General features: G+C 36.7%; 1 protein-coding gene and 1 long non-coding RNA gene across 2 annotated transcripts in view; one reads left to right on the forward strand and one right to left on the reverse strand.

Moving 5' to 3' along the window:
- Positions 1-26,724, reverse strand: part of LOC141346148 (rho GTPase-activating protein 42-like) — a 62,587-nt gene extending 35,863 nt beyond the window's left edge. The window contains exons 1-2 of the mRNA XM_073851062.1: positions 26,587-26,724; positions 21,312-21,383 (exon numbers count right to left, since the gene is read on the reverse strand). Of these exons, the coding sequence (XP_073707163.1) occupies positions 21,312-21,383; positions 26,587-26,724 (210 nt within the window). The remainder of the gene's footprint in view (positions 1-21,311; positions 21,384-26,586) is intronic.
- The window catches only part of LOC141345190 (uncharacterized), a 172,966-nt gene that overhangs the window by 40,031 nt on the left and 105,428 nt on the right, over positions 1-27,507 (forward strand). The gene's annotated exons all lie outside the window — the stretch shown is intronic.

Here is a 27,507-nt window from a genome sequence, read left to right on the forward strand (position 1 = left end):
CGGTCATCGGTTAACATCCCTAGCGCCTAGTCTACTAGAAAGCATGCGCAAGCCCTGAATGGCTAAACATTGGTAGTAATTAAAAAAGAAATGAAATTTATAAACTTTAGCGATGATGCAACACTGCCTCTATTGTGCAAGTAACAATTCCTGTGTCAACTGTGCACCGTGCAGCCACATGTAGTCAGACACTATGTGGTGATTGGAAGTCACTTGTGCACTTTGAAAAAGAGAGAGAGAGAGCGTTTGTAAAATTATGTCTAACATAAGGTTTTCAAATTACTTTATAAGTTATTTAACTAAGAAATAAGAATTGTACCTCACCTTCAGCATTATAATTGTTCACCTCGCGCTGGACAGAGACTGAGACAGTGCTGCTGCATGTCGAGCCAAGCCTCTCATGGCAGGCACTTCATCAGCTTTAGATCGGTTTATGAGACCTTTTTAGAGACCGCCACTCAAATACCCCCAAAGTGATTATCGGACGTTAGTGATCCGATCAATGGAGCTCCCCTACCACATTTCTTTCTGCATTTCAGCCATAGCTGGATGCCTATAGGGGCTGTATCTGAAATCGTCCCCTATACCCTCAAATATTAGCCTGGAAAAATCCAGACCCTAATCTATTAAGATTAAGGGTCTGGGATCGAGCAATGAAAACTGCCTAACTCGAGGGGCGGCACCAAGCATGCATTTGAAACTCTAACTGCACGCAATTGAATAACGCCACGACCAATCACAACAATACACGCTTAGCTACCAGCAGAGCTAAATGATGTTTCATTAACAAAGTTCGGGAGAAGCGCGTCAGATGCTTAGCGTAAACATCACAAGTCAATCAGCGCCATAGGTTTAAATACAGCTGACTCACCTCAATTCACTCGATGGTTTATCAGTAAACCTCCACCACCCCATCTCATCACTCCGAGTTCTCGCTACTCCTATTGGGGGGTAACGTACTCTGGGTTCGGGCCACTCCCGAGCTCGGAGCCCTTCACCGGACAGCACGCCAAACATACACTACTATTCTCCGGCTAATTATATGTAAGCGTGAACTCGTGAACTGATAGATTAAACTCTTGCCGTATCCAGTTGGCAAAACAGCAAAAACGTCCTTCTTGCAAAGGAACGATTCGAGTTTTCGGTTTTCTGTTCCTCTTTTATATGGGAAGCCAAGTCTAACTCATTCATTGTAGTGGCCAAAGCCGTTTCAAACAACTTGTTGTTCATCTGTAGCGACAGCAATCTTTCAAAGTTTACTATATGATTTGGACGTCGCAGTGCTGTCATCATTAGCTTAGCTCGCCTCTGGCCCGCCTACATCAGATACACCGATTTGATTGGTTCCCACAATTGCTTACGTATTGCAGTAACCTGCATCATTGCTCGATGCCAGAGTGTCTTTCAGAGACAATTCAAATTGTGCTCTCGCGAGACCTCTGGATTTCCAGGGTACTCAAATATGGCACTATTTGAGGGGACAGCCATTTTAAGTGGTGTTCGAAACCATAGTGGACGATCTCGAGTGCACTCATTCAATCCCACAATGCATCGGAAAAACGAGTGTACAGCCAATGTACACTCAACAGCTAGAGTTAACCCATAATGCACTGTTGAGAGTCGCGTGCCGATTGAATTCCCGATCCGCATCTCACCAGAAGATGGCGCCCCCAGCTTAATCATCCATCCGTTAATTTTACAACGCACTCGTCTACGCCGTAATACAGCGTACAATAGATACAAGTTCATTGTAAATATATAATTAAATTGTTTAAAGCAACACTAAGTAACTTTTCCCTCAACGCTCCCTCTACAGGTTGGAAGCGGAATTGTCAACACTAAAGAGTTGTTTTACCTTAAAATAATGTTTCCGAACTCGTGTCAGTGGTTCATCAACTCATAACCGGGTGAAACAGCACTTTCGTATTCGCTTTGCGACCCTCTATCGGCTATAACAGCACTATGTAAGTTTGGGTCGTCGGGTCGCGGTTTTGTAGTTCAAATGAGACTACAAATGCGACTTGCTTTACGGCAGGCTTCACAAAAGGTTTTCATACTTTTATAAAGTCATACAACATACTCTACCTTGTCACTGGACATCGTTATTTCCAAAGCCGGTCCTGGATAGCCTCCAAACAAATAACGTGCATGTGACGCGACGGTAGGCTAAATTATTTACGACAGCGGTACTGGACAATTCCACTTCCAACCTGTAGAGGGAGCGTTGAGGGAAAAGTTACTTAGTGTTGCTTTAACTAGGGTTTATACATAATTTCAGTGACAGAGTTCAATATAAATCATTTAACCTTACTACTGGAACTGTCCATTTCAAAGGATTATTAAACCGCAAGCAATACTATGCAAAAACAGCAGTCCTTCCGGTTCACTTAGTGTTTTCATTCACTCCTTCAAGTGAACTGTATGAGTGGACTAATGTAGGGAATAGTAAATAGGGTATAGGGGGCGATTTCGGATACAGCCAGGGATTTCCCATAAGGTAGTAAGTTCTATTACTCTTATGAGTCTCGCTTGTGGACTTTTTGTGCGAGGGCGCCCTCCGGTGTTGAGTATGAATGAAACAAATTGCATGGGAGTTTAACTCTCCATAATGGCACTGGTGCTCGATTATTTTGTGTCAAATGTCCTGTGTGTTCTATTCATTGTAAAATATTGCCAATACTAGTATATTGCGGCACCCCTAATTAATACAACAATAATATTTATAGGCTAGCTTTAGATGAAAACAAAAGCACTGAAGAGTAACACATCCCTGCTGAAAAACAACAACAACAACAACAACAAAAAACAGCTAAAACCATCAATCATCTCCCAGCCTGACTAAAAGTGACTAAAACCCCTCTAAAACAAGCCTGCTGACCAGCTAAAACCAGCCTGGCTGTTTTTTTTTTTTTTTTTCTTTTTCTTTAGCAGGGATGTGAATGATGAAGAGGAGAATCTGGAATTTAAAATTCAGATATCCATCTGCTTCTTCCATTCCCTGTCACAACTCACAAAATAACTAACTTCACGAGAGGCGATTTCCACACAAGAGAATCCACAACACCAAACCCTTCAAAAGGCCCTGACTCCATTCAGTCTGTTTTCACACCCGAGTTGTCCTGCCTGAGGCCTTTCATGCAGCGATGCAATACGTGGATTCTACAGTTATCGCTATATTCAAAGGTCATATGTAAATTTGAAAGTGCTCTATTTCTTTGCGGCAACTCAAGTGCTGTTCTGAGTGGGAGCATGGGAGATGACAGAGGGTTTGTTTGGACCACTGTCAAAAGAAGCAAGCTGGTTTGTTTGAGCCACGGCCTAGCGATTAACGCATGAGTTCCATGCATGTGATCACAATCATTTTCAAACACCTCAATACTACTTCAATCCAAAAAAAAAAAATGTGCAAAAAAGTCCAAATATGTAAGCAGTAAACATAGGCTACAGAAAAATGTGCATGTTGAGCACAGTATATACATACTGCAAGAACAGCCATAGATGTTGTTATAGACAGTCATGCAGTGAAAGGAAACAACCAGTGAAACTCGAGCTTGTGTGTGTATTTTCATTCCCATGGCCCTTCTATTAACCCACGACTCCATATAACAGCTACTGATATGACGTAGCTAAACAGTACGCTTGAACAATCTCGCAACCTCAGTGACAAAATAATAACAGCCCTGCGTTTCCAAATTATTGACAACAATCAATAAATAATTTCAAGATTGTGTCTTTAGACGCTTCCTCCACTGTGTCCAGAAAAAAGAGAAAATTGTTCCAGAGGAAACTGGCGTGTCTACATCTGAGTCCTATGGGATATGAGTTAAACAATAAAACAGACAAATAAATGAATAAATATATTAGATAGTGTCTTAACAGCCAATAAATTTCCCCTCGGTTTGTTTGCTTCATATCAGAGGAATATAATGTACTAGATCTTTAGGCTTGATGGCATTTTTTGTGAGATGAATACTGCAAAAGCCTGACTGAAGGAAACACAGGTTCTTTTTCTACAACACAAAGACGCTGAGAGAGGGATAATCGAGAGACAGAGAAAAATCAGAGAATTAAACCGAAAAGCTTGAAATGCATCGGGACTACCCCATTACTGTCTTAAATCAATGGGATAATTCACTATATCCACTCACACTAGAAGTTAAAAAGCTTTAAAACATCTCCGAAAAATAAGCCAGAGGCTTACTCATAATCAGGCCCACACAAAATCTCCACAGAATTCATAGGTGTTTGTTTATTCTGACAGTAATTGAAAATTTGATGAGAATTTCAGCTATAAAAGACTGTAATACTAAAAAGTCTATAAATAACTTCAGGGCTTGTTTGTAAAGGTTCATGCAGTATCTGCGTTCAGAATATAGATGAAAAAGTTTGCTAAATTAATTTAAGTACAGTAAAATGTGTTATTTAAGCATGCATAGGCACAGCAATGTTGAGATCACATGACAATCTCTACTAACAATTCCTAATGAAATAACAATGAACTAAAGATATAAAATGATAAAATGGTGGAGAGAGACAGATAGATAGATAGACAGACAGACAGACTGTCTTTGATCCACCAGACAGTTCAAAGCATGAGAGGGGAAATAAATTCGGTAACACTTTCTATGAAGCCCGTATTTATAATACATTGTGAGGGTATTCTTAAGGCATTATAATAAATGCATAAGGCATTATAAAAAACCTTATAATATGTTGCATCTCATGAGTATTCATAAGAACAGTTTTAATGTTTTATAATTTTTACTTATTTGTGGTTATAGTTTTTAAGAGTATGATTACCTCCTCATAGTTATAACGTACTATAAGTCTCATCTTGCCATGTTACTCAAGCCACTTTGCTTAAAGCATACAAAGACCACTTATAAGTAATATTAATAATAATAATAATATTTCTCAAAGAGCCATAAGATCATGTATCAGACCAGATGAATGTGTAATATGACACATTTGTATTATCAGTTTGATTATTTTGATGGTACACTTTAGACAGCTTTTGATAAGTAACTCAATTGCATCTCAGCTAGCAGTAATTATTATTAGTAGTATGCTAAATGTACGCTAACACTATACTTTGATGGTTCCCCAAAAGACAAACTGATTATAAGTAACTTTGCAAGTACGTGAACCTTCTACCTAGTTTTTTTAAACTTTGGCCATGTTTAGCGTGAGAATCCAACTCTTTAACAGTGTAAGTAACTTAACATGCATGAAATAGCATTGGACTGTCATATTTAACAACCATATTTGTAAAAACTGGCTTTGATGTCGAAAAATGCTTAGCGTTACATCAGGGCCCGAGCAGACATATACAAACTTTTTCTTGTCGGAGCATTGGAGGATTTTGAAAATGTAAGCTGTTCTAAATTAAAGGATTTGGATGATGATGGCAATCTTTTACATGTTAATGACATTAATTAGTAGTCGTTTACAAGGCAGAGAACTGAAACCCTACAGTTGCGTGCAAGTTCAAGATCATTTGCAATTCACAAATTTCACATCTGAATGAGATGCATACGTGCGTTTTCTGTACGTACGTTTATGCTGATAATACACTGGGCAACTTTTTGAGCAATATTGCCGGGCAACTTTATCAAATGGTGCCGTCAATCGGCAGCCAGGTGCGATACAGGGCCCACAACTGATCTAAATTACCCAGATAGAAATGTGTTACCCATTCTCAATGGGAAAGTGCCCAAGCAACATTGTGTAAAAAAAGTTGCCCAATAAAATTGCTCAAAAATTGCTCCGTGTATCATCAGCCTTACTCTATGAATCACACGTATGGATATTTGAGAGATGATCGTAAGATCAAATTTAGGATGGTTTCCGTGCAACATTTTATAAATTAGGCCCCTAGTGTGAAAGCATTTCAAACAAGGGATAAGGAGAACTTTGAGAATGGTTGACATGCATAATCTGTGGAAACGTTATTCTTCTGCAAGAACATAATCAATGAAGGGCTACCCATAAGGCACTGAGACACACTACCAAGTGTGATCCCATTCTGTTGTCCCAGCAGGGCCTCAGCTGACCATCAGGGCTTTGTTTCAGACTTTCAACAATTACTGCCATCCTCTACTGAGATGACCTCACGTGACCTGTGCTCACAGGGGCAGCGTGAACTGCAGCCAGGTTAAAGACCGCTGTGCAACGGATGGGGCTCTGCATGACAGACAGACTTCAGATCCCCCACAGAGTGACAAAAAAGTCAGGCAGACAAACATATGTGCATGAGCACACACACACTCTCACAGAGAATCCTGGAGCTTGTGGAGCCACCTGGCCAGACGGGCTGATGGCACCGGTTTTGAGCGATCACTGCCTCAGATACTGACAGCTCCAAGGGGAAACAGACCAACACCCCCAGGGGTGCACTGCACAAACAGCCCAGACTCTTACTCTTTATTCTTTCTCTCTGCTGCTTTTAAGAGATGTGAGCCAATATTCAAATTTCCGTGCTTGGTGCCAAATCTAAACAACTGTGATGGAATGTCTCGCCACTGTTTATTACACTCTGATATAAGTTCAGTGAATAAGTATGATAGGATCAACTTATTTAGTACCAGAAGAAGAGAGAAGAGAGGAAAAGGATTGAGACTAGATGAGAGGAAAGGAACATTTAAGCAAAGAAGATGAGAATACAAGATGAGACTAGAAGAAGCAGAGACAAGAGAAAGTAAAGATGAAATGAGCTGAAAAAACAAGACAATAAGAGGAGATGAGATGAGAAGGGATAAATTGAGAGTAGAACAGAGAAGAGGTGACATGAAAAGAGTAATGAAAGAAGAAAAAGCAGGAGACAAAATAAAGATAATATGAAAAGAGGCCAAGAGGACAAGACAAGAGATGAGACAAGGTGAGACAAGATGAGAGGAAATGTTTAAGAACAATAGTAAAAGAGACCCAGTGAAGAAGAGATGACAAAACTTAGGAGAGACAAAGGTGAAGAAGACAAGATGAGAGGAAAAGATGAAGACAAGAGGAGAGACAAGAACATAGGAGAGGAGACAATACAGGATGATAGGCATAAGAAAAGAAAAACTAAGCTGAGAAAGCAGGGAAAACACAAAGTTTTGGAGGAGAAGAGGAAGAGGAAACATGATGAAAGAAGAGAAGGAGGAGGAGAAATTAAATAAGATATGAGAACATCAAGAGGACAAAAAATGAAGAAACGAGATGAGATAAGACAAGCTGAGACAAGACGAGAGGGAAGGATAAAGAACAATAGTAAAAGGGCAAAGACAAGAAAACAGCGAAAACAAAAAAAGAGAAGAGAGAAAATGAGACAGATGAGAGAACAGACAAGAACAAAGAAGACGTGGCAAACTAGGATGAGAAGAAAAGAGACAAAAATGGAAAAAATGAGGAGAGAGGAAGAGAAAAGAAGAGAGCAGGATTCAATACAAAATGAGAGAGAAAAAGGGACAAGAAAAGACAAACTGAGACGAGATGAGAAGTGAAAACAAATGAGACAAATGAGGAGAGATGACGAGACGAGACAAACTAGGAAGTGAAGAGGAGAAAACATGAGATAAGATAAAAGAAAAGACAAAGTGAAATAGGTGAGAAGAGGCAAACTGAGACAAATGGAGAGTAGAACAGAGAAGAGGAGACAAGATAAAAGAGAAGAGAAAGGAAGAGAAAAAATGCAATAAGATAATACAAGAAGATTAATAGGAAAAAAGAAGAAACAAGAAGAAATGAGACAAGCTGAGACAAGACGAGAGGAAGGGATGAAGAGATGACAAAACTTAGGAGAGACAAAGGCAGCTAAGACAAGATAAGAGGAAAAGATGAAGACAAGAGGAGAGACAAGAACATAGGAGAAGAGACAATACAAGATGATAGTCATAAGAAAAGAAAAACTAAGATGAGAAAACAGCAAAAAAATGAGATAAACAGACAAGAACAAAAATTGAGAAGAGAGGAAGAGAAAAGATGAGATTCAATACAAAAGGAGAGAGAAAAAGGGACAAGAAAAGACAAACTGAGACGAGATGAGAAGTGAAAACAAATGAGACAAGTGAGGACAGATGACGAGACGAGACAAACTAGGAAGTGAAGAGGAGAAAACATGAGATAAGATAAAAGAAAAGACAAAGTGAAATAGGTGAGAAGAGGCAAACTGAGACAAATGGAGAGTAGAACAGAGAAGAGGAGACAAGATAAAAGAGAAGAGAAAGGAAGAGAAAAAATGCAATAAGATAATACGAGAAGATTGATAGGAAAAAAAAGAAGAAACAAGAAGAAATGAGACAAGCTGAGACAAGACGAGAGGAAGGGATGAAGAGATGACAAAACTTAGGAGAGACAAAGGCAGCTAAGACAAGATAAGAGGAAAAGATGAAGACAAGAGGAGAGACAAGAACATAGGAGAAGAGACAATACAAGATGATAGTCATAAGAAAAGAAAAACTAAGATGAGAAAACAGCAAAAAATTAGATTAACAGACAAGAACAAAAATTGAGAAGAGAGGAAGAGAAAAGATGAGATTCAATACAAAAGGAGAGAGAAAAAGGGACAAGAAAAGACAAACTGAGACGAGATGAGAAGTGAAAACAAATGAGACAAGTGAGGACAGATGACGAGACGAGACAAACTAGGAAGTGAAGAGGAGAAAACATGAGATAAGATAAAAGAAAAGACAAAGTGAAATAGGTGAGAAGAGGCAAACTGAGACAAATGGAGCGTAAAACAGAGAAGAGGAGACAAGACTTAGGAGAGACAAAGGCAGCTAAGACAAGATAAGAGGAAAAGATGAAGACAAGAGGAGAGACAAGAACATAGGAGAGGAGACAATACAAGATGATAGTCATAAGAAAAGAAAAACTAAGATGAGAAAACAGCAAAAAAAATGAGATAAACAGACAAGAACAGATGAGATGAGACAAATAAGGATGAGAGGAAAAGAAACAGAAATTGAGAAGAGAGGAAGAGAAAAGATGAGATTCAATACAAAAGGAGAGAGAAAAAGGGAAAATACAAACTGAGACGTGATGAGAAGTGAAAACAAATGAGACAAGGAGAAGAGAGAACAGATGAGAGGAGACAAACCAGGATAAGAAAAAAGTAGAGACAAAATGAGAAAACAAGACAAGATGAGAAGACAAGAAATGAGGAGAGCTGAACAGAACAGAAAGACAAGAGACAACAACAGAGGAGCCTCAAGTCAAATTGAGAAAAGATAAGCAAGATGTTTTGAAAACAAGAAGAAACAAGAAGAGAGAAGAGACGACAAGACAAGAGACAAACTACGAAGTGAAGGAGAGAAAATATAATATAAGATAAAAGAAAAGAAAAGACAATCGAAATAGGACAAGGGGTGAAATTGGAGAAGTGAGATAAGTCAATGTGAAAAAAGATGAGATTACAAAATAAGACAAAGGAAGAAGAGAAGAAAATATCCATAAATAAAATAATAGATACTAAGAAGAGTAGGGAAGAGAAGAGATAAGTGAAGTTGGAGGTGGATGGTGTCTTAGTCTTGTACTGGTGTCAAGAGAGATAAGGTTCATAACGAGCAGTGACATCCTCAGCATCTTCACACAACACTTCAATTAAACTCATTAAGGTCTAATCAGTCCTCTGTTACCTGACAGGAGCAGGTGGGAGATTACATGTGCCTGAGCAGTCAATGGAAAACATCTGAAGCTCTACTGATTCAGTGCAGTGCTCTTGACAAAACAGCTCTTTTTTGGGCAAGGTGTCACATGGCTAATTGGACACAGAGTCCGGCGATGATAATTAAGAAGCAGCACTTCGACTTGAGCTATTTTGATGGCACTCAAAGCGTGTTCTCACCTTTCTAGTACAACATAAAAACTAAAGAAAAACACAAAAACAAACTTGCATAATGGATACAGGATAATTAATCAACACAGTATAGAACAGTTCAACAAACAAAGAAATAAAATAGTCATTTAAAATATTCGGTCCCACTTTACATTAGGTGGCCTTAACTACTATGTATTTACATTTAAATTTGGTACAATGTACTTATTGTGTACATACATGTTTTTACATTGTACTTATATATTTTTAAAAACCTATATGTAATTACATTTGTAATTAACTTCTGTAATTACCACTGTTGACCCATCCCTTACACCCTAACCCTCCCTGAAACCTACCCATACAACCAAACCTGTCTCTAACCTTACCCATATCCCACCCTAATAGAAGCAAAAGTGTTTTGCAATGCAATATGACCACATTATGTACATTGTACTTATTTTTTGATGTAAGTACATAATAGTTAAGGCCACCTAATATAAACTGTGACCAATTATTCTAAACACACATCATCACTTTGTGTACCAGGAGTATGCGGAACAGTGTGGATTTTATATGGAACAATAAACAGTAACCCCTAACCCTTTTTACTATTTAGACACTTTTATATCACTAGATGATACAAATAGGTTCTTGCCGGTCTAATTTTAATAAAATAAGATAATCAAAACCGTATTTAAATTAAATCAAATCCACATTTAAAATCGGGGTTTCAACATTTTTCAATTAAAAGTGCACTTTATAAATGTTAAAATTAGGGCTGTCAGTTTAACGCATTAACTTGAAATTTACATATATCGTCTGAAAGCTGAATAAATAAGCTTTCCATTGATGTACACTCTTAAAAATAAAGGTGCTTTAAAATATTTTAACCATAGACCATAACCACTTAGTCAAAGGTTCTTTAAAGAACCATCTCTTTCTTACCTTTTCATAATCTAAAGAACCCTTTTTCGCCACAAAGAACCTTTTGGGAAACAGAAAGGTTCTTCAGATGTTAAAGGTTCTTTATGGAACCATTTAGACAAAAAAGGTTCTTCTATGGCATCGTGAAGCACCTTTATTTTTAAGAGTGTATGTTTTAACATTAAAGGGATAGTTCACCCAAAAATTACAATTCTGTCATCATTTACTCACCCTTGTGTCGTTTCAAACCTTTCTTTTGTGAAACATAAAAGAAGGTGTTTTAAAAACCATTGGTATCAAAGCTGTTTTAGTTACCATTAACTTTCAATGTATGAACAAAAAATGCTAAGATGTGTCTCAAATTTTCTTCTTTTATCACAGTTTACATTAAGCCATTGCAGCCTAAATGTTTGTGTAATATATTTTTTGTTGAATCAAATAAAACTCTTTCTTTCTAAAGCTACAATTTGTAATATCTACTTGATATGTTCTCATTTAACACAAAAATAGCTTTAAACAATCATTTAATTAATTGCCCTAGTTAAAATAGCTATAAATATGTCATTATTTTGTAATTCACTTTGGTTTAGCTGTTAACTTGCTGCTAACTTTATCTCATAGATGATGGCAACTATTTCATTCCAAGAACAAAAGCCCATTTTCTCCATTGATGGGTAGCTGTGTATTTTGCTGAAGAAGAAAAACATTACAAAAGATACAATATACTTCTCTAATATTTCATAATATCAGTAGATGTTTCACCCATCTCCAATTTTCAGAGGGCTCTTAACAGCAATAACTAAACAATTGGCATTGAAATGAATAGGACTGCTAATGGATTGCTTTTTCAAGTTATTACAGACCGTGCTTTGTGCTGCAGAAATCACACACTGCACTTAAAAAAAATCAGTATTTGTGATCATAAGGAAGCAGCAAGTACCTTATTATAAAAATTATCATGATCAGTTCAAATATCCGTAGCACAACAGTTACTAAGCTGCCATTTTTGATATTTTTATGCAAACACCAGATCTCTGTAATCACAGAACTGAATACTAACAAACCACAGCACATATCACTTCTTGTTTTACAAAAGCGTCGCAGAGACAAGAGAACTCTTCTTCCCTCAACATTTGATCAACCTCAGACATAAAAGCTATTATTTCCTGCCAAGCACATAAGGGTAAAAGTCAACTTCCCACCTCTTATTTTGAAACTATTTCTGCAGGCAAGAAGCTCCTCTCGCAGCTCTTATTCTGATGAAGGTTTGCCGTAATCTTTGAATCTGTCCACCTCCCGTAGAGAAGAGTTATTAAAAAATACACTGACTGCACTGCACTCTGCACCAGGCAGGAAGTGCCTTAGATTAGACAGGCCCAGATGAACAGAATGCAGACCCATTCATCCTGAATTTTAAAACCCTGGAAAGTCCTGTCAGCAACACCTTGGATACTACAGCCATCTCTGTATTTCTTGTCCAGTGAAAGATATCATTAACTCAGTCCCAAAGCTGCCTACCAAGACAACATTGTAAGGCATCATAGACCGTTTCCAAACAGTAGACAGCATTGCATGTATCCTTCACAGATTATGCAATGCCAGAATATACTGTGATAAACTCAGTGAGGCCCAATTGTAATTTTATTTTAGAATCGTTGAAGTCATGGTTTTAAATTGCAACCTAGGCTCACTGGAAATAGGTGACTGTGCCTACATTTCAGTTTCCACTAGAGACTGTAAAAATAGGCATTTAAAAATTGTAAAAAAAAAAATATGAAATTTAAATTCAGTAATGGAAATCAGTGTAAGTAAATACATATTTTAATATTTTTAAAAATGCTTCTTAGAAATATAATTGAAATGTGAAGTTTTCAAGGTTTCAGGAAAGTAACAGGGTTGAAAGTTTTTTTTTTTTTTACCTTTTATGTATTTGACTTTAAATGTTTAGTGTGTGAAGTAATAAAACTAAAACATTGGTTCTTAAAAATATATTTTAAATATGTTTTACAGGGTTACAGGAAGGTAAAAGGGTTGACAGTGTATAGGTTGTATGCATCTGATTTTAAATACGTTGTGCGTGAGGCCATGAAACTAAAAGATGCTTCTTAGAAATTAAATTTAAATGTATATACTATTTTAGTATTTTGAAAAGTTTTTCATTGCCAAGTATGGATAAAAACTGTTCCATCTACTTTTAATAAATAAACTGTTGCCAATGTAGACAGTAGACATCTCCCTGCTGGTGCTGGGATGATGGTTTTAGCTGGTTTATGCTGGTCCTTTGCTGGTTTATGCTGGTCATGGTGCTGGTCAAGGACCAGCACAAACCAGCTAACACCAGCATCCCAGCACCAAAACATACCTAACCAGCATACTGTTTTTTTTCAGCAGGGCTATAAACATACTAGATGCTTAAATTCAATATTTATGCAAATAAACAGTTACAAACTAAAGGACACGTCTACAATATCATTTGCTGAACTCTATGAACAAAGTACGGATTGTGTAATTCTTGCTCATGATTACCAGTTTCTCACCGTCCACAATGTACTTCTTTCAGTAACTGCATGTTTGCACAATGTTCAGTTTCGTGGTTACCTTGAATGTCATCAGATACGCGCTGGTCTAGGAAAGTGGGAGTGTGTTGAGATTGAGTTTTTGAGTGAGTTTTTGTGTAAGCGAGGTCTTATCTGTGAATTTCTAAGTGGTTAAGGACATAAACAAAGCCTCAGCTCTGTCTTTGACCAGGGTTAGCCCGACCTGCTGACTGGAAATGCAAGGTCTCAGAGATACAACTGAACACACCGGCTCTGCTCCACAGTCGCAGTGTGCTACTTTTATTCACCTTGTACCTTGTAAAATAGAATCCTAACCGAAAAAGGAATCTTACAAATGAAACTGAATACACATGCATATAGCTATACATGACACGATGAGGCCCTGAAGATATGAAATCCTCTTGAGGTGTGACTACAACCTCAAAAATGTTTACGCTAGTTCCTCCACCAAGGAGTGACATAAACAAGATCATACACGTTGGTAAAAAAACACTGAATGCATACATTTTGACATTTTTTCTTCTTTTAAAATTAATTTTATGTGTTAGGAATCAAAACAATGAATTCTGTTGTAAGATAGCTATATATAGAACTTTAAAAGATATATCTTATCTGTGGTCTTTTGTCTGCCAATCTGTCTGCCTAACCACTTAGTCAATCTCATAACGGCATGTTTCATTAGCAAAGTCCCGGTCAGGGCAGATGTTCATTCACCCCCTGCCTTCTGCCACCTGCTCCAGCCATCGTCAGTCCAGAGGTGGCTTCACACGTGCCTCGTATCTCAAGCCGTCACTGTGACAGAAAACCACAGGCCCACATCCATCATTGCTCTGCATTTCTCTGTAGGCCATTATGATCTAACTGCTGCTGGGCAAACGGGTGCTTTTTAAAACTTGTGAGGTGATTTTAAAGGACTTTTTTTTTGCAAGTTTTGTGCTTCAAGGGTTGAGACATTATGTACTTGACTTTAAATGTTTTGTGCATGAGGTCATGAATATAAAAGATGCTTCTTAGAATTAAAATTTAAATGTGATGCATTTAGGGTTACAGGAAGATAACAGCATTGACAGTTTTATGTTTTACGTTTGATCTATTTGACTTTAAATGTTATTTGTGTGAAATCATGAGACTGAAAGATGATTCTTAGAAACAGAATTTAAATGTGATGTTTTTATGGTTACAGGAAGGTAAAAGGGTTGACAGTGTTTATGTTTTATGTATCTAACTTTAAATATTTTGTGCGTGAGGCCAGGAAACTAAAAGATGCTTCTTAGAAATAGAATTTAAATGTGATGTTAGCAGGGTTACAGGGAGGTAACAGAGTTGAAGTTTTTTTTTCCTGTTTTATGCATTTAGCCTCAAATGTTTTGTGCAAAAGGTTATGAAACTAAAAGATGCTTTCAGGGTTACAGAAAGGTAACAGGGTTGACAGTGTTTTTACGTTTTATGTTTTTGACTTTAAATGTTTTGTGCATAAGGTCAAAAAACTAAAAGATGCTTCTTAGAAACATAACTAAAATGTGATGTTTTCAGGGTTAGCTAGAGGAAGGTACCAGGGTTGACAGTTTTATGTTTTAGGTTTTCGACTTTAAATGTTTTGTGCATGAGGTCATGAAACTAAAAGATGCTTAGAAATATAATTTAAATGTGATGTTTTCAAAGTTACATGAAGGTAACAGGGTTGACATTTTTATGTTTTTATGTTTTAAGTATTTGCTTTGAAATGTTTTGTGACCAGGTCATGAAACTAAACACTGGTTCTTAAAAATAGAATTTAAATATGTTTTCAAGGTTACAGGACGGTAACAGGGTTGACAGTTTTATGTTTTATGTATTTGACTTGAAATGTTTTGTGACAAGGTCATGAAATTAATAGTTGGTTCTTAAAAATAGAATTTAAATATGAAGTTTCAGGGTTGCAGGAAGATAACAGGGTTGACAGTTTTATGTTTTTATGTTTTAAGTATTTGACTTGAAATGCTTTGTGACCAGGTCATGAAACTAAACATTGGTTCTTAAAAATAGACTTTAAATATGTTTTCAGGGTTACAGAAAGGTAACAGGGTTGACGGTTGTATGCTTTTACATTTTATTTGACTTTAAATGTTTTGTGCGTGAGGTCAAAAAACTAAAAGATGCTTCTTAGAAACAGAATTGAAATGTAATTTTTTTCAGGGTTAGCTACGGGAAGGTACCAGGGTTGACAGTTTTATGTTTTTACGTTTTATGTATTTGACTTTAAATGTTTTGTGCATAAGGTCAAAAAACTAAAAGATGCTTCTTAGAAACAGAATTGAAATGTGATGTTTTCAGAGTTAGCTACAGGAAGGTACCAGGGTTGACAATTTTATGTTTTCACGTTTTAGGTATTTGACTTTCAATGTTTTGTGCATGAGGTCATAAAACTAAAAGATGCTTAGAAATAGAATTTAAATGTGATGTTTTCAAGGTTACAGGAAGGTAACAGGGTTGACGGTTGTATGTTTTTAAGTTTTATGTATTTGACTTTAAATGTTTTGTGCAAGGGTCAAAAAACTAAAAGATGCTTCTTAGAAACAGAATTGAAATGTGATGTTTTCAGGGTTAGCTACAGGAAGGTACCAGGGTTGACAATTTTATGTTTTCATGTTTTAGGTATTTGACTTTAAATTTTTTGTGCGTGAGCTCAAAAAACGAAAAGGTTCTTCATAGAATTAAAATGTCATGTTTCTACAAATATCAACTGTTTACCATACAAAATTATGATAACAGAGTTGATATTTTAAAATTGTCTGATCACCATAACAAAAGTAATGAATAAAAAGTTTTGTCCTTGTCCTTAAGGGTTGACTTCTTAAAACGATGATGCCATTATTGCAGTTACATACTTTAGAAAGGGAACAAACATGATCTAATATGGCTGGTATTTAATCTGTGGAGACAACATCACATTAAGTAAAAGTAAACACAGGAAATATGTCAGGCAGGGAAATTAACAAAAAAATTATACAATAACAAAAGTTAAAGCATTTATGCTGATATGTCTTAAAAATGCAACATAATACATTAGTATTGGTTAAAATGTGTATATGAGGGATATCGGCATATGTTAAGTCTGTGGTCAGGTTTGAGGTTGTAGCTTTATTTATTTATACGTTTTTGAGCTGATATGCTGATTTCATGACCTGTTGGGTCCAGTTTTATGAGATGCGGCTCACAGAGAATTACAAACGCCAGTCTTGCTAAGATTATCTGCGATCATTAACTGTTGTTCTGGGGTAGATTTGTGCCAGTCACATTTCCAGAGGAAGGAAAAAGAGAATTAACCTCAAATCAATAATAAAACAAAATCAATCTCCAAGACAAATGTGAAAAACTACACAAAATACTGAGAAGCCAAATAGCTGTTTTAAAATGCAAAATGGTGCATTTTAACTGCATGGAGAAGAACGAACAGTTTCCTTGAGTTTCTTTTAAACTTGAACAGCGTGTGATTCTGAGCTCTGATGACCTATACGTAAGTGCTCTCCCATAGTAAAAGCCTTGTGCCTGTGAGGTGCTAAATAGGGCTGCTTGGCCAACAGGAAATAAATTGTTCAGGCTTTGGGTTTGAGCGGCCCTTTTATCGGCCACTGACCTCACTCCGTTAACCAGCTGGAGTTGCAGTGAGGCTGTAATTCCCTAATAAGGATGTCCAAACCTCCTAGCCACCCTCTGAACACTAAATTTGAGTGAGGAGGAGGTCTGGCAGCCGGCCGATCCCCCACATTCCCATAATCCTTTAGTAAGGCTCCTAACTCCGTGGCTAGTGTTCAATCCATTCTCCACATTTAGAGTGTGTTTATAGTAGAGGAGAAAGGGATAAGCTTTTAAAGGCAAGTGGTTAAAAAGAAGATAAAGAGTGAAAGTAGAGACTTGGGTGATGACTTTCATAAGTGCACTTTCTGCAGAGAGATGCTGAGGTCAACGACATGACGCTTTTGTTTAGTTTACAAAAACAGAGTGAGATGTGGAGGTTACAATGCACGATACAAAGATATAACATTCTGGCCAGATGCAAGTGAAATACATATATCTCCATGCAGTAAAAGCCTTCATGCCAAGACATATATTTATAAAAAAAAGTGTTTTATGTCAACAGAGGCTTAGCCAAAACCAAAAAACAAATCTCATTTGCACTACTGCATATTCCTTAGTGACATTAATCCTGGCACAAAGTATCATTAAACTTTAAATGCAATTTCTTTTTACTAAAAATCAAAAGATAGAGAGCCACACAACACTACACCAGTTGATCTCAATTCATGAAAATCCGTCTTTGCTTGCACTGTGTTCACCCATCCGCTCAAGAGCAGAGAGAATATGGTCCTCTGGTCCTGCAAGTGAACCTTCCACAAAGCGCAAGCCACACGCACAAACCCTTTTCATGCAAAATAAATCAAAAGTGGCTTTGAGGTAGGAATATAAATCAGAGGGCTTGGGTTATGTACAGATGGGTGGACCTAACACTCGCCTCAAGGAAGACACTCATGTGTGTTCGAGTGTATAGGTATATATTTATTTAGAACTGAGTGCAGTTGTACATGGGTGTGATTGAATATGTGTGTGTGATCTTTTAGACCCCAAGAGGCGCAAACTGCTGGACATTTTGATGTTGCTTATTTTAATGTATAATGAGTATCTACCTTACAGCAATGCAGTGTGTGTGTGTGTGTGTGTGTGTGTGTGTGTGCATTTGGAAACGTGTTTGTGTTTGGACTGTAAACAAGTTTGTTTGGACTACACTCTGCCAAAATCTGCTACCGTGATATTTATGGTTTAAAATATTCCTTATAAGGTTTTTGCTGTTAGCATGATTTGAATTTATTATTATTTAATACCTAAAGATAATATTTTATGAAGGTGTAGCCATTTTGAGAGTGCCTTCATACCACTACCTAAAAAAGTACCAACAGAATTACCATGTTTTCCATGCCATGTATTTTTTTAAGAATCTAGGTGCACTTCGTAGTATTTCTTATCTTATTTCAATTTTGGCAGGGCTCTAGACTAACTTTTTGCACTGGTTGCACTGGTGCGCCTAACTTTTTTTCTTAGGTGCACCAGCACAAGAGTTAGGTGCACCCAAATTTTCAACCGCATCACATTCAACACCGCAGTTTTACAAGTTAACTTTTTTTTTACTTTTTTATTTTATTTATTTTTTAATCCCTGTCCATATAGGCAATATTGACTTGTAAATGATTAACTAACAATCTGGTCAATATAAAGTTCTTTATTTGAAGCATATTTTTTCCCCCAGTACTTTACCCTACTTTGTGTAATAACGAAAACATTTCAGTGAAAAAATAAGTCCAAAACTCTCTATTTTAACATTTTGAACAATAGGGCTCTACAATTGTTTTTTTTATTTTATTTTTCGAAAGTCTTGTTTGAATTTTTCTCATAATCAAATGAAAGCATAAACATGTATTTATTTTTAATCAAATGAAAAATAAACCTTTTTAATTTTTGCCAAACATATATATGATTTATAAATAGGAATATATAAACACTTATACTGTACAAAAGTAATACAGTACTAATATTGTTCTGTTTCATGTTAAACCGTACTTTTATTTTGACAGATTGCCGTGAAGTTTCTGTTTGTACAGTATGAAATGATGCTTTCTCAAATGAAACGGTAAAAGTGACACAGTAGGTTTGGAGATTGAGTTTATCTGTTCATTTGAGATGCAAATGCCAAAAATTAGCGGGAGCGTCACGCGTGCTTCAGTAGCCTATACGTGTGCAGTTAAAAAAAATACACGTCTCCACCATTAATACATATGGCAAACGGAACATGCAGGATTCATTTTAAACGGTCTTTTTGCCTTTCCGTTTTCATAGACACTAGTCCATATCGCGATTTGAATTAAGTGACAGACCAACTTTTGATTTATCAATCCAGAAATCAAGTGACAGACCAACTTTTGATTTATCAATCCAGAAATCAACGTATTACGTGGCATTCCGCGCCATAGTAAATTCGGTTTTTATGAATGGAGTCCGCGATCCAGTCCGTGTTTTTGCGGAGGAGGCATTGTGAACGCTTAACAAGGTAGAGACATCCTGACTGCATCACATGCATTTTCAAACGTACACACACGTACAGGAATATCTGGACCACGGACAATCAGAGGGGGGGGCGGGATCCGTCCTTTATCTCTGATTGGTTTAGACCACGATATGGGTCTAATGTGTGTCTGTTGTTGAGCAACAGGGAGACTTTAAGATTGACGGAGTTTCGTTTTTTTCCCCCTCGAACGGCTGGTCGCACCGGTGCAACCTTTGATTTTTTTTAGTCGCACCATTGAGAAATTAGGTCGCACATGCGACCAAATTGGTCGCACTCTAGAGCCCTGTTTGCACTACAGTACCACTATGAACCTTTTTTTTTTTTTTTTTTTGGTAGAGCACCTGCAAGCACCTACAAGTTAATAAAAAGTAATGCACTACAATATTGTCTTACTCCTTTAAAAAGTAACTAATTGTGTAACTGTTTACTTTTTATAGAAAGCAATGCTTTATGTTACTTTTGCATTACTTTTTCTCACCTGGGCTGGGTTCATTTTTCTCACTTAATCATTATTTGAAATACTGCTAGGCAAGGTAAAGACTGCATCGTCACAAAACTCATTTGGCTTCTGTAATAACATTTTAGAGTTAATCTAGACATTCAGTGAGAAATTTGATTATGAAACTGGTCTCTAAATGACAGACGGTTGGAGGGGGAGGGTGAAAAACAACATTTTAAAAGAAAACCCGTTGTGTGCCAATGAATCATGAATTTGTATTAAGTAAAAAGGGGTTGATTTTGATTTCAAGGAAAGGTGCACACCTGAAAAACAACCAATCATCATGCAATTTAAAAATTGTACTAATGTCCAGTAGACAGCAAAATTGGAAGTGACCTGATACGACACAATGAAAGGACTATAAGCCTCAATTTGTTATTTTTAAACAAGAGCAGCTTCTGAAAAGTACTTTAACTGTACCCAGGTACAATGATGGCATTTCCATAGGTCTCGATATATATTCATATTTGATGAAACTCAAATTTCCTTCACATAATAGCATGGTACTAGCATAGTTCTAAGGTACTTCTTTGGTATGAAGGCATACTTGTACTGTAATAGCAAATTATTTATTAACTATTACCAGGGTGCGATTTGTGAAAAAGCTGAAGGGGGGGGGGGGGGGGTGCTTTTGAAAAGTAACCTAAAGTAATGTAAACAATGCACATTATATACCCATTTTTTAGGCAAGTACCAGATAATGAAATGTTTTTAATACAATGGAAACTTTTTCTAACATTATCACAATTTCATAAAAACATTGTAAGTTCGGCCTATTAATTGTAATGATTTAATTTCAAACAACAAATAAATTATACAGAGAAAGTGAGTAAAGAACACAGTATCAACGTAGCTTTTTGAAACTCAGAATCTGCAAATCATTTGATTCTGAACAGGACTTCAAAGCACGTATGGCGAAACATTTGATTCAGATTGGGACTTTAAAGCACGTACCGCAAATCATTTGATTCAGAATGGGGATAAAAATAGTTCAGCAGAGGCAGGGATGCATAGACCATGCAACACAGTAGTACCACATTGCTTTGATGTACACCTAGATACTGAATTATTACCATATCCATACACTTTGGTATATACTTGTTATTCCAAGATACTTGGCAAACATGCAAATACTGCTGACACTTTTACGTACCTTTTAGTTAGAGGTATGAAGACACTCTTGCAATGGCTAAACATTCATAAAATATTACTGTCCTCAGGTATTTAATATATCCACCAAAACACACTAACAGCAAAAACCATGCAAGGAATATTTTAAACCATAAATAAAAGATTTTAACAGAACATAGTCCAAACAAAATTTGTCCAGTCTAAACACATACACGTTCCCAAACATACACACAAGCATAAGTTGGTACCAAATCCAAATACCAGGGTATTTCTGGTTACTGTCTGAAGTTATATAGGATGACTTACCTTGGCTGCTCCGATCTGCTCTTTCCGGAATCTCTCCAAGGGCGTGATCAGAACATCGTCGGCATTCTGTATCTGCAATCAATCAAGCATAGACACAATATTTCATGAGAAAGTGGTCTTCATTAAACTACATTAACTTCTGTGAAGTTCACAGCTTGAATTAAAGTTAGAAGGCACATGTAGCATTAACGCCAAAGGCTGAGAATTTTAAGCTCACTATTATGAGCAAATTTGTGGTGCGAGTTTACATTTTTTTTGCAGTAGGCTTGTGAGAACATTCACACCAACACTTCAGAAGAGCAGTAATGATTAGTGCGATAAAACTTCATTCATCAGTATTCATTTAATGAGAACTGCAGAGCACACTGCTGCAGTTCACTCCACCGACTATTAAAATGAAGAAAATGAGCAATAATATGAGCATTGTGAATTTGAGCAATAAAGAAAAAAGAAAATGTCTTTTTGCTTTAAACAGGTCATGAAACACACTGGCGTTGTCAGAGCCATGAGAAATAAGGCTATCAACAAGCAGAGGTCGGAGTTTTACATTTGTGACCCTGGACCACAAAACCAGTCTTAAGTCGCTGGGGTATATTTGTAGCAATAGCCAAAAATACATTGTATGGGTAAAAATGATTGATTTTTCTTTTATGCCAAAAATCATTAGGAAATTAAGTAAAGATCATGTTCCATGCGATTTTTTGTAAAATTCCTACTGTAAATATATCAAAATTTAATTTTTGATTAGTAATATGCATTGTTAAGAACTTAATTTGGAGAACTTTAAAGGTGATTTTCTCAGTATTTTGATTTTTTTGCACCCTCAGATTCCAGGTTTTCAAATAGATGTATCTCGGCCAAATATTGTCCTATCATAACAAACCATATATCAACAGAAAGCTTATTTATTGAGCTTTCATATGATGTATACATCTCAGTTTTGTAAAATGTAACCTTATGACTGGTTTTGTGGTCCAGGGTCACATTTACAGATACAGCATGCATTTAAACTCTAAATTATGCCTCTATATCTCTGTGATTGTTGGTATTATAATATTCGCTCTAAAAGCCCCTAACAGAAGACTCTGTCAGTTACACCATCAGTCTGTGAGTGTGTGTTTGCACACACTGCTCCACAGATCCTGAGATTTTACAATGGTGTTGCTATGTGGTTGCTATGCTGTTCTGAGTATTTGTTTGGACTATGCAAGACAGTTTATAGGATGTTCTAGGTGGTTGCTAGCCCATTGCTAGGGTGTTCTATGGGTGTTCACTCAGGCTTTGCAAGGAGGTTGCAGTGCAGATCTTTCTTATATGCAAAGTACGCAAGTTGCGTAAAGCCTCCGAACCACCAGGAGGCGTCCTTGCTCTCAAATATGCCTTGTGCTATGGGTGTGCACATAAATGCATGTCTTATTTGAACAAAAACAAGTGGGAAAATGCTAGAATGCTTGTCAGTGATATTGCATCTTAAAAGTGACAGCAGCCTAATAAACCTGCAGCAGCCTTATGTAGCATGGGTATAATTTTAACAATAGCTAAATATACATTGTATGGGTCAAAATTATCATTTGTTCTTGTATGGCAAAACTCATTAAGATATTAAGTAAAGATTGTGTTATATGAAGATATTTTGTACATTTCCAAATATAAATATATCAAAACTTATTTTTTGATTAGTAATATGCATTGCTAAAAACTTCATTTGGACAACTTTAAAGGTGATTTTCTCAGTATTTAGATTTTTTTGTACCCTCAGATTCCAGATTTTCAAATAGTTGTATCTCGGCCAAATATTGTCCTATGCTAACAAACCATACATCAATGGAAAGCTTATTATGACTGGTTTTGTGTCCCAGGGATCTAGACGCGCCCCTAGCGGCAGCAAATTACATTTGCTTCCAAGGGCAGTCTAGTTACTCTCCGTTCACTTGAGATTTCTAAAAATCCAAAATCGACCGAGCCAATCACGAGTCGGTGGGCGGGTTTAACATGATGACGACTGACGTGCGACCATAAGTTCCGTCAGACATTCTCTGGTTCAGTGAGAGATAGAGCGATGGCTGCTGCTAGCGAACAACTTTCTTTCGAATCGCCACTCTGAAAGACTTGAAGTTAAGCGTTTCTCTGACAAAAGAACAAGAAACCACAGGGCTCGCAAAATCGCTAGCCCGACGTCCCGGGGCTATTGTGTTTCCCAGTAGGGCTACCAAAATGTTTCACCAGACTGCCCGACGGGATATCGTAAAGTAGAGAGCTCCTGCTAGGGATGTGCATATCGATCCTAAAGTATCGATATATCGATACTGATGCGAGTATCGAAAGTATCGATACTCAAATTGAAAATATCGATACTAAGGTGTGTTTTATTTACCAGTGATTTTGTTTATTTAACAAAAAGCCAGGAGTACAATGTGCATTGAATTGGATGCATAACCTATGTTAGAGAATAACTGTTCACGATATAACACTTTTCCTACTCATCTGAACGCACGCAAATGATGCAAGACAGAACCAATCAATCACAGAGAGCATTCACTCCCTTTAGACAGTGCATTCAAACAGGGCTGTACGTATTTCCTAAAAGTATCATAAGAAATCATTGATGCTTTTGGGAACGACAGCCCTGAACAATGCTTATCAGAGGACAGAAAATAAAAACCTGTTTGAGCTATTTCTCAATAAACAAACTGAAATTGTAGCTTACATAATTTGCATTTCACAAGCGCAATTACATTTCTTTAAATTAACACTTAAAGTTCATTGATCATGTTTTGTAGTAATATTAATATAAATTATACACTGGCAGAATAAAAATGTTGTATTTTATGTGTGCAACAGCCTGTCACTGGCAGCCCCTTATGAAACCAAGTATTGTAGTTACCACTAAAGTAAACATATTTTAACCACGTGTAGAAAATAAAATTTAATTAGTTGCATATTAAATGTTAAAATGCATTTCAAATATAAAGTGTAAAAGGTTATAAAAAAGGGCATAATTACATATTTTACTCTTATTAATTTAATAAATGTAATAATTTAAAAATTACGTTTAGAAGTATCGTATCGGTATCGATATCGATGATACTGGCCATAAAAATATCGGTATCGTATCGAAAACAAAATAAGCAGTATCGCCCATCCCTAGCTCCTGCAGGTCCTTAAAAACTCCTGAACTTAGTTGTATCAAATTTAAGGCCATAAAAAGTTTTAAATATGTTAAATAGTATAAGAGGTCTTACAGTTGAGGACGGAAAGACGAGAATCGCGATAGGGCTGGATTAAATTTCAAAAGGCAATGTCATTGAAGAAATATGCCCGCTGAACATTTCAAAGACAAAACGCGGCACTGATGTCTTTATATGAATGTTTCTGAAGGGAACCGACTGTCCTCAGAAACGTGTTGTCGGAATTTTCATTTCATGCCTGATAAAACTGCGTTAATACAGCTTTGTGTTCAGCTGTTACTATGGAAACCGTATTATTTCAGCGCTCCTAAAGCACCCCCTCGTGACAGATAATTAATTTTTATTTCCACATTTTTTCAGCAGTTTATGGTCAAATTATTGCAATTATCGACCCATGTTTTTATGCAGCAAACACAGAGTTGTAAATGTAAAAAGTTAAGGTGCCTTCTAAAAATCTAATATTTATGTTTTAAATAAATATAATAAACTACACAATTTATCCCTTTTAATGTTATAAAGGACGAAATGCCATAGTGTAAGATATTGTGTTTTTGTGTGAAACTGTATCTGAATTATAAATCATGCCATTTTATGTCTTAACATTCTACTTTACATTGTCCAATCCCATTACTGTTTATTTTACTTGTGCAGATCTTAAAAAGGGTCATGAATTGCTTTAAATTAATATTTAAAAACTCTGCAGATACACTAAATGAAATAAATATAATGAATTAGACTCCTATCTGATTTTCTATCCTAAAAAAATGTCTTTTTTTTTTTTAATTTTTTTATTTGGGCTAGTTAAATTAATTTTCGGGCTACCAAAATCTGAAGAGTACCTGCCCGAAGGGCTACCAGAGATTTTGAAATTTTGCGAGCCCTGAACTGCACTGAGGTCGTTCTTACAAAAGAAGGATGTATTTGGAGTTTTGCCAACCGGATACGGCAAAAGTTTGATCTACCAGCTAGCTCCGCTGGTGGGAAAACCCATGGGACTCTGACTACGTCACCTTCTTCGTTGCTCTGATTGGTTGTAGCGCTATCCTATAGCGTGGAGAGGGAGTTTGAAAGACAACCGTTTATCCCACCCCTCCGGTTGAGCCCTGTCTATGGAGAGTGCCCAGACCCTACATTTTTGTGGGTCTGTCTCATCAGGCTATCCCAGGGCCACATTTAATGTTTATCCACAACAAAAGAAAACTAGAGAATCCGTCACTGCTCTTCACTAAATAACTTTAGCAACTTTAATCCGAAAACAATAAATATTGAATTAATCTGGTGAAGACTATGCAGTGTTTTATTAACATTTTGGAATATTACACTAGTATGTTTAGTAACTGAAATTATTTCATTTGTATCTTTTTTTAAGTATTTGTCTTATTGTATGTCATTTTCTTCCTTTTTATTGTATTACTGACTGTTTAAACTCGTTTCTTGGCAGTGAAAGTGTATAATAAGGGGTTGGGGTTCATTTTGGGGGTTTTATAAACGCACTGATTTTTAGGACCCCTAGAAATCTAGGGCTGGCTATGGTGTCCCAGGTGCTCGGGAATAGCTAGGATGTTGAGAGGTGGTTGCTGATGTTTTCTGGGTGGTTACAAGGCATTGTTACTCTGCTGCTATGGTGTGGTATTCTAGTAGACTTCTAGGGCATTTCTGGCTGGATTCCAGGCAGATCCTAGGGTGTTCTGGCGGTTGCTTCTAGGATTTCCTAGGTGGTTGCTAGACAGACGGATACATGGACAGATTATCCATAAATTATAGATAATGCTTGAAGTAAACTTTAAAGAAGAATACAAATTTCTTGACACAATTTGCCCAGGCATCACAAAAGACATCTATTGTGGAGGTGTCATAACCAGAATATTTATGAAAGCCAGAAGCAGCTGAAATTGTACAGAATCTTGAATTGCATTTATGTATTTTAAGATTTTTCATGTTGTGCCCAAGAATAACTCAGAGCAGGGTCCTTATTCACTAAAGGTCAATGGTGCCTCTGCACATGGTTGATGAATTATGTCTTCCGGCAGTAGGCATGATTGGCTTCCTGTAGTGCTTTCTGTTGCACCAGGACTGAATCAGCCTACTTCTGAACATGCGATACTGTCCATGATGTTGTCCAGCCGCTTGGGCATCATTCTCCTCTTCTCTACAACCTCCAGATGCTTCCGTTCCTCTCCAATGAAAAAGCCTGATTTCTTGATGAGCTTGTACATCTCCAGCATTACTCCCAGAGCCCCAGCTCACTACAGCGTGGAACAAGGCAAGCACATCAACAGACTGAAAGAACATGTGCAGCTACACACACTGAAAACTTGTTTTGTTGCTCTGGCCCCTTTTTTTTTAAATGAAGAGTCTCAGTATTATTTGTCCAGTCTGTTGTCAATATGAATCTGAAGGTCTCAAACAAAGGACATATTATATGTATTATGTTATTACATGCTCTGTGGAATACTTGATTCTGATTGGTCAGTCACCACATTCGAGTTATGTTATTCCCTGATGACCACCCGTAAAAACTAATAACACAGGCTCATCCAGGTAAATGCAATCGACGCTATTCGCTTGCTAAGAACATTTCTTTGTGGAAGCTTTGCGTTTTGTTGGCTAATAAAATATTACAACTCAAATCAATATTCTCTGTACAAATACGTTATTTTATCGATTAAGCTCATATTATGACATTTTTGTAATCTAATTACACAATGTGGTGGACAATTAATTAATCTAATTAATCACACATCAAATTTGGCCCGAGAAAGACCATTTAAAGCCATTATTGTGTTAAATGAGAAAAGCATCAAATAAACATTGCAAAAAGTAGCTTTAGAAAGAAATATTTGGTCACGCTTTATTTTAAAGGACCAATTCTCACTATTAACTAACTATTAACTACAACTTTTCCCTCAATAAACTAATTTCTTTTTTTAATAGTTAGTAAGTTTGGGGTTAAGGGATCTAAAATATGGTCATACAGAATAAGGCATTAATATGTGCTTCATAAGTTA

This window comes from Garra rufa, chromosome 11 (assembly GCF_049309525.1).
Source record: "Garra rufa chromosome 11, GarRuf1.0, whole genome shotgun sequence".
NCBI classification, from domain to species: Eukaryota; Metazoa; Chordata; class Actinopteri; order Cypriniformes; family Cyprinidae; genus Garra; species Garra rufa.